Below are 7,932 nucleotides of genomic sequence, written 5' to 3'. Positions count from 1 at the left end.
CTGCTGGGAATTGGGGATATAGAAGGAGGGGTTTCAAAGTCTCATTCCCTAATTTTATGAATAACATAGATGTTATGCAATTAAATGAAACACATTTTACATAAATATACCAAACTTGATTATACTGATAATATATTAGAAGACTCTTTAATATGATATCATGAAAAAACTTAAATTTACCATTAGGTAGAAACTGGAGCTTAAAAACAGAACCTTTGAGACAGTTCTCCCTTGCTTTCAATGAACCACCTATATAAATTTGTTTTTTCTAATATGTTACATTAGAAAGGACTCCTGGGACCAGCAGTTAGCATAATGGCTATGTCGCTGGACTCCCATGTAGTCGACCGCAGTTCAAGTCCCGGACCCAGCAGCTTAAACTCACGCTGGATGCGTGTACGTGCATGCCCAAGATCCCAAGAGGAGAATGGAGGAGAAGGGATTGCAGCGTGGCCATCTCCCTGGGGGATGATTTCTCGCTTTCTGTCTCTCTGTCTCTCTCTGTCTGTCTGGCGAGCGCACGCACCCTATAGCGAAAAACCTCTCCAAAAAAAAAAAAAAGAAAGGAATCCCACAGGACCATAGTCCGAACTAAGGGCCAGCATAGTGGCAAGTACTTGCAAATCACAGCAATTTAGGGAAGTTGAGGCAGGAGTATTATGACACAGCATGATCCTATCAAAAATGCCTATCCTGGGCTGGCTCACTGACCTCCAGGTCAGGGAAGCCAGATCCCACAAGGTCTACTGCATGGTTTGAATCCTGGCCCTGGCAGCTTGAAAACATGCCAGGTATGTGTGCAAGTGTGCCCCAAGTTCTGACAGGATGGAGATATGGAAGAGAAGGGATTGTGCCCTGACTACCCTCTATTGGGGGGGGGGGCTGTCTCCCTATTTTCTCTGTCTCTCTCTGGCAAGCACACATTCCCTCTGGCAACACACACACACACACACACACACATGCATACACATACATACATATATTTCTATATATGATCTTTTCTCTCTCTCTCCTCTTGCTTTTTCATACAAAGGGGAATTTTCAAAAGAAGTAATTCCAGAAAGACAATATAGGAGAATAATATAGAGTTTAGAACTATTTTTGCTTAGTGTATTACTAAAATTTTTATTTTCATTTCTACTTTGCTCAAGAAGCCGTCACTACAATAGAACCAACTTACTCTTAGTAAATGAGGCTTGGAAGCCTGTGCCACTGCCAGAGCCATCTGAGACAAATTTGATCCACAGGATATGTCCAACAATGGATGAGTAGTTGAGAGGGAGGAAGTTTCCACAGTATCGGCCCACCAAGTGGCCTGTGGCATTTCCTTCCCGAATCTCCACAAAATCTTTGCTACAGTCCTGAGAGTCCTCCAGCTGGAAAGATCTGATTGTGAAGAAAGATGTTTACAGTGATTATACTGATAGAATAAACTTTTGCTTATCCTGAATCACATGCTGAGTTAATCTGTTCACTTTTTAAAAACGTCCTTTAACTTTAACCACAAGAGCAATCAGCCATGTCAAAAATGTTCTTTCACTCAGATTTGTTGAAGTTGAAATGACCATTCAAGAGATACAAAGACAATTAGTATACTTCCTACAAGGAGGCCTAGAATTGATAGGTCTCCACCAGAAGAACAGGGAGTCTAGAGTGTCCAGGATCTGTCCCATCAAGATGGGTCACTACAGGATAGACAGCTTAGACTATATTCTAGACCTAGTTTTAGCAGCAAGCTACGACTGATGGTTGAGAAGACGATGACATCAGGAAATATCCACATGTGGCAAAGGAAACTAAACTTTTGTCTTTAGTCCCATCATGTCTCTTGGTAATTTAAGGTTTTATAATATAAGTTTATATCGACACTCATTTTGGGCATAGAAATGCTCTGAATCGATCTTTTAGGATGGTTGCCAACTTCGGCGCTTAAATTCAGGCTCAGTTTCATTATCTACAATCTTGTCAACACTGTGAAATATGCTGAAATTGTTTTCTTCTGCTTCTCACAAAGCAGAAAGGGAAGGAAGGAAGATCATTTTCCTCAGAAGGCGATTTACATGAAATTGCCTCTAAAACCTTTCTACTGAAGTGCAATAGTTCACCGCTAGCAGTATCAGCATCACCAGAGAGCTTGTTTGCAATAAATAATCAGGCCCTACCAACTAGATCAGAATGTACATTTTAGCAAGATCCCAGGTGATCAATGTGTGTGTTAAAGTTGGTCCAGAAGATTACAAAGTGAAGGGTTTATCAAGTACCAGGCTAGTAGAGTCCAGTTCTAGTTAGTACGTAAGACATTTCATTAGAAATGATGGTGGAGCAATACCTCTAAGAATCAAATTAAGGGCTGGACCTGTGGCCTACTGGTTAACAGAGCCAGAACCCACATGGCTGACCACATGGTTTATATCCTGGCCCCAGTGGCTTGAAAACTATGCCAGATATGTACGTGTATGGCTAAAATCCTGACAGGACACAAAAATAGAGAAGGGATTGCAGTGTGACCACACCCCACGTGGGGGCGGAGCGTTCTCACTCTCGTGGTCTGTCTGTCTCTGAAGAGCACATGCACCCTTTGGCAAATTGGGAAAAAAAAAAAAAGAATCAAATCGAACTTTTTAAAAAGCTTGCTCTTGGAATTCTTAGTTTTAAACTTGTACATTTTTTATAAGTAAATCTACACTTCGACTAAGATCTCTTAGTAAAATGTGATCTGGAACAAAAATAGTACAATCACTGTTTCTAATTATTTCATTTTGATTCTTGAACCAAAACCAATCTCTTTCTAAAAGCACCGAGACGTATAAAATGCAATTTTTGTTAATTCCTTTAAGTACTAGTTTTACAAAAATAAACTCCTTTTTTTATTTTTTGGTTTGTGTCTCCCCCTTTATTTTTATTGCAGATTCAACCATAATTTCTTCGGTTTTTCTTCCTGCTCAATTTCACCACAGTGTCTGCAATCCAAACCCCACACTTTAAAACTTGATGTGATTCATATGCTTCTCATATGCTTCTCACACACCCCAGGGAAATGTTTCTGAGCATCCATCTGGATACAGTTTAGAACAGGGCAGAAACAACTCACAGGCTTTGCCATAAAGCCCTTCTCATTATCATCTACATAAAAAGAAGCATATTGTATTCTGTAAAATTCATTTTAAAAATAAAACTCAAACAAGTAACACAAAATAAACAAAATTATTTCTTTTTCTTTTTTTTTTAAGAACTATTTATTCATTCATTTATTTTAATTTGACCAGAGACACAGACAGAGAGGGAACATGAGAAAGCAAGCCACCATGTCCGGGACTCAAACCATAGTCAGCCATATGGGAGTGTCCATCGCCTTAACCACCATACTGCCTGCTGGTCCCCAAAATTATTTTCTTATGGGTAACAATAAAACATCTAAGTCATTAAGATTTTTCTATACACTAATTAGGAGTTAATGTCCATTAAACAGGAAAATGGCTGAAACTTGCTTTCTGCATTTGTAATCTCCTCTAGAAAGAGAGCTCAGTGTTGTCCATTCAGATTTAGTTTTGAACTAGCAGAGGATGTTTAGAAATGGCAGATTGAAAGATTTAACATTCACTGAACATTCGTTATATACCATTTGTGTTATATATTATATTTAACATGTTCTTTAATACCAGATGTGGTCTGATAAATTCACTATTGTTTTTCCAAACAGATGAAAGGAATCTTTTTAAGTTTTAATTAAATAGCTTCTCAATGCTGATAAATTAATAATTTGCCAAAAACTGGGGGACTAGCAGGTGGCATGGTGGTTGTTAAAACACTGGACATTCTCTACGGCCTACTATGGTTCAAGTCCTGCACCTGGTGCTTGCTTTCCCACTGTCTCTCTCTCTCTCTGTGTGTGTGTGTGTGTGTGTATGTGTCTCTCTCTGGTCAAATTAAAATGATGAATGAACAAATAAAATAAAATAAATAGTTCTTCAAAAAAAATAGAAAGGATTCTATCTCATGTTAAGTGTTCTTACCACAGTAAAATAAAATGTATTTTTTTAAAAAAACTGGAATTCTGTCTTTATTAAAAATTTGCAGTATCTAGCCCTGTCCCTTACAACCACTGAATGTCAAAATGGTCAACAATGTGAATATGGTAGAGAACAAGAAGAAAAACATCAAAAGGGAAGCCATTTCATTTGGCAATTCTAAGGCCCAGTAAGTTATGAGAAGGACCTTGGACTTTATCATAAAAGCAATGGATATATTTCATTATATAGAAAACGTCTAGCATGAGAATTGCATGCACTGACTATGTGCTTAGTGCACAGTAGAGGCTTACTAGGAATTTATCGGATAAAGAAATAAATACATTTCACCCCATATAGAACTTTGTGCTTTTAGTAAATACAGAGATAAATTAAAACCTCCTTCCCAAATGCTGCTTAAATTTGCATTGCCTTCCAGGCATGCCAAGAGTGACTTTGTCTTAACTGCAACACCACTTGCTTCCTGAAAAGGCACTGATTTTGGATTAAAAAAAGCAGTTTAAGATGTCTGAACTTGGTCCACAAATAGAATTGTTTTCTCATACTTTTAATCAGCTCTTATGCACAGAATGGCATGGCTAGGAGAAGGGAGAGTTCTGAATAAATAGGTCACCTTCTCTAATAATCGTCTTCTCTCAAAAATAAGTTTATTTTTCTTCAAAACAGAATTACCAATATAAACTCTACCTAATAATATTTAATAAGATAAATCATTTTCATTCAGAATGGCAGTTTAAATATCAAAATCTAGGGCCAATAGCTGGGGCAGTGGTTGTGTTGCTGGATTTCCACATGGCCAACTGTGATTTTAGTCCCAGACCCGGTGGCTTGAAACTCACACTGGGCATGTGCGTGTGGGCCCAAGATCCTGAAAGGAGAAAGGAGGAGAAGAGCTTGTGGCATGGTCATCCCCCCTTGTGGGTGATTTCTCACTTTCTCTCTCACTGTCTCGGTCTCTCTCTCTTTTAGGTGAGAGCATGCACCCTAAGGCAAAAACCTCTTTTAAAAAAGCAAAAACAAAATCTCCCACCCAGTATTTGTTGGACGTCCATTACCAGAGTGGCAGGTCACAGGTACCTCTCTAGTTGTTGATTCAAGTGTCCTGTTTTACTTATCAGACGCTTACTACTATCTACTTCTGAGAAATGCCGTTACTGCTGTCCAGTGTAATCTAAGACCAGTGAGAATATAGCAAGGTCCTACTGTTAACTCCATGTTCATAGTCCATATTCAAAAAGTCTGACAGTTCAATGAGAAGCAAAGTTTTAAAAGAAACTTCCAGAAACATCTGATGGGGGTACAGGAAAGGTGAATTGGATGTTGATAAGTGAGGTAGGAAGAAAGAACATCTGTAATTCTCTGGGAGAATTAAACATTACTAATTCTTAGAAATGAGAACACTGCTGTTCTCTGAATAAATAGGCCATGTTCTCTAATAATCATCTTCTCTCAAAAATAAGTTTGTTTATTTTTCTTCAAAACAGAATTACCAATACAAGCCTTACCTAATAATATTTAGTAAGGTAAATAATTTTCATTCAGAATGGCAGTTTAAATACCAAAATCTGGTGGTAAATGCCACCAATTTATTTACCCAGAGTTTGATAATGTCCTTTTGGTAACGGTAGGCAGGACTCCAGAACTATTCTTAAGGGAATCTTAATGCTCTTGGTAACCCAAACTAGGACTGAAACAGAGGAAAGCTGGAAGCAGACTTCCCTAAGGTTCCCACTACATCCTCTTCAACAGTTGTTTGGACACACATGCTATTAGTCGTCCATCCTATTAGTAACAGGCTTCCTTCCTGCAGATTCAATAGCACTGAAACAATACACCATATAAAAGGATTTACATAAAAGACAGCTGGAGTCGGTTGCCAGGGGAACTGATAATGTTCCAGACACATTCCACATTAGGGGGATAAACTTCTGGATAGCCAGGGCTGTTGAAGATGCCTTCACCCATATGGAAGGTTCCACCACAAGCTGGAAGAAAAGACAAAACAAGTATCAGACCAAAGACTGAATGCTAGACATAGAAGATAGAGAAGAGAGATAACTAGAGCCATTATCAGCCTCGAAGAATATCATATTTCCATCTCACATCAAAAACAATTATGTCAGGAACCAGCAGTTAGCGTAATGGCTATTTCGCTGGACTCCCATGTAGTTGACCGCGGTTCGTGTCCCGGACCCGGTGACTTAAAACTCACGCTGGGCGCGTGTGCATGTGTGCCCAAGATCCTGAGAGGAGAATGGAGGAGAAGGGATTGTGGTGTGATCATCCTCCCTGGGGGGTGATTTCTCGTTTTCTGTCTCTCTGTCTCTCTCTGTCTGTCTGGCGAGCGCTTGCGCCCTATAGAGAAAAAAAACCTCTCCAAAAACAATTATGTCATATGTAATAAGAAAAAGATTCTACAAACCAAAAACCAAGAACCATGCAATGTGTGAATCAGAAGCAACCTGCAGTCTTTTCTAAACAGCTTTTTTCCCTGTGAACTCTAACTTTGAGTTTAAAAGATTTGTTTTTATCCAACAACCACTTGGTATTTCTGACTAGGATTATTGCCAACCCCAGCCTAGAACAGAGGGCAGTGCTCCAGCTTTTTCTTCTCAGAACATTGATAAACACCTGTCTTCTGGGTGTTTTACAGCTGTTAGCTGCTAACAAGGAGGAAGCCAGCTCAGGCACATGGCCCTCTCCCAGCTAAGAAGCCCAGTACCGGGTGGCTCCTCAGTCCTTTCCTCACACGTGTTGCCAACCACCCTGCCTTCCCTGTCAACAGCAGACCCTGCCTGAGCTCAGCAGCAAGACCCAGGAAACAGGAGGGCGGCTGTGTGGTTCTTCACCCGTAAGAGGTGCCGTTGACGCTGCCTAACGAACAGGTCATAAAGGAGAAACTAAGACATTGGCAAACAAGTCATCCAAGATCATGGAGTTTAGCTGAAAAGACAGCCAGGTTCCCAACCAAATCACCCTACTTCTAGAGTTTGCTATTGTTATAATGAACCCATTTGCCTACCTGGGAAGAAGGTAAGGTTAGGCTTAGAGATAGTCTTGGGAAAATAGCTCCCAACTTGGAAGGAAAAAGAGTCCCAAATTACAGACTGAGGATTTCTTCCACATGCTGTTTACCTAGCAGGGCCATATGCTAAGGTTCTTACCTGATAATGACGCAGCATACACTGCGTGGAAACCTTCAAGGGTCATTGTAGAATCAGAGACAAACCTCAGCGTCAGGGCATTGCTGAAGGAGACGATGGGATGGGGCATAGAGGTACCACAGTAACGTCCTAAATATAGATAATGACAAAGACGATTAATGAGGACGTGGCATAGGTCATTATCAATAGTAAACACATCTTTATGAGAATTGCAAGAGACCAAAGCAAACAAGAATTACTATTGAGAGAACCACTGGAATCAGGACCAATGCTTGAGACAATGCCCGAGAATTAAAAGCAAGCTATCAATACAAGCATAGAAGAGAGGATTTATAAACATAATAAACGGCGATAGGGGGATCACAGGAAAAACTCAGTGTCCTGGCTCCAAATGTAACTAAAGTTAAAATCTCTAGCACAGAAGGAAATCGCATGAAAAAACGTGCTAATACTTACAAGGCAATATACAGTAGCAGAAGAAAAAGGATGCTGGAGTCAGACAACCTGGATTGTACTTCCTGCTCTGTCATGTACTAACTCGGTGACCTGAGGCAAGTTACTTAAGTTCTCCCTGCCTCCGTTTTCCCAGTTGAAAAAAGAGGGCATTGAAATGATACATCTTACAAGGATACACAGAGGGAGGGAGTTACTATTTCCAATGTACTCAGCACAAGCCATGCAAGTGTTTGTTACGAAATGTACCCTCACCCTTGGTCAACTGCTTACTGACAAAGACCTCG

General features: G+C 40.0%; 1 protein-coding gene across 1 annotated transcript in view; it reads right to left on the bottom strand.

Annotated features, from left to right (window-relative positions):
• Nucleotides 1-7,932, bottom strand: part of CUBN (cubilin) — a 327,155-nt gene that overhangs the window by 148,359 nt on the left and 170,864 nt on the right. Inside the window, 3 exon segments of the mRNA XM_006159747.2 lie at nt 1,181-1,386; nt 5,881-6,013; nt 7,193-7,321. Coding sequence (XP_006159809.2) covers nt 1,181-1,386; nt 5,881-6,013; nt 7,193-7,321 — 468 coding nt within the window.

This window comes from Tupaia chinensis, unplaced genomic scaffold (assembly GCF_000334495.1).
Source record: "Tupaia chinensis unplaced genomic scaffold, TupChi_1.0 Scaffold000647_1, whole genome shotgun sequence".
In the NCBI taxonomy this organism is placed as follows: Eukaryota; Metazoa; Chordata; class Mammalia; order Scandentia; family Tupaiidae; genus Tupaia; species Tupaia belangeri.
This window is presented reverse-complemented; position numbering and strand designations above follow the sequence as displayed.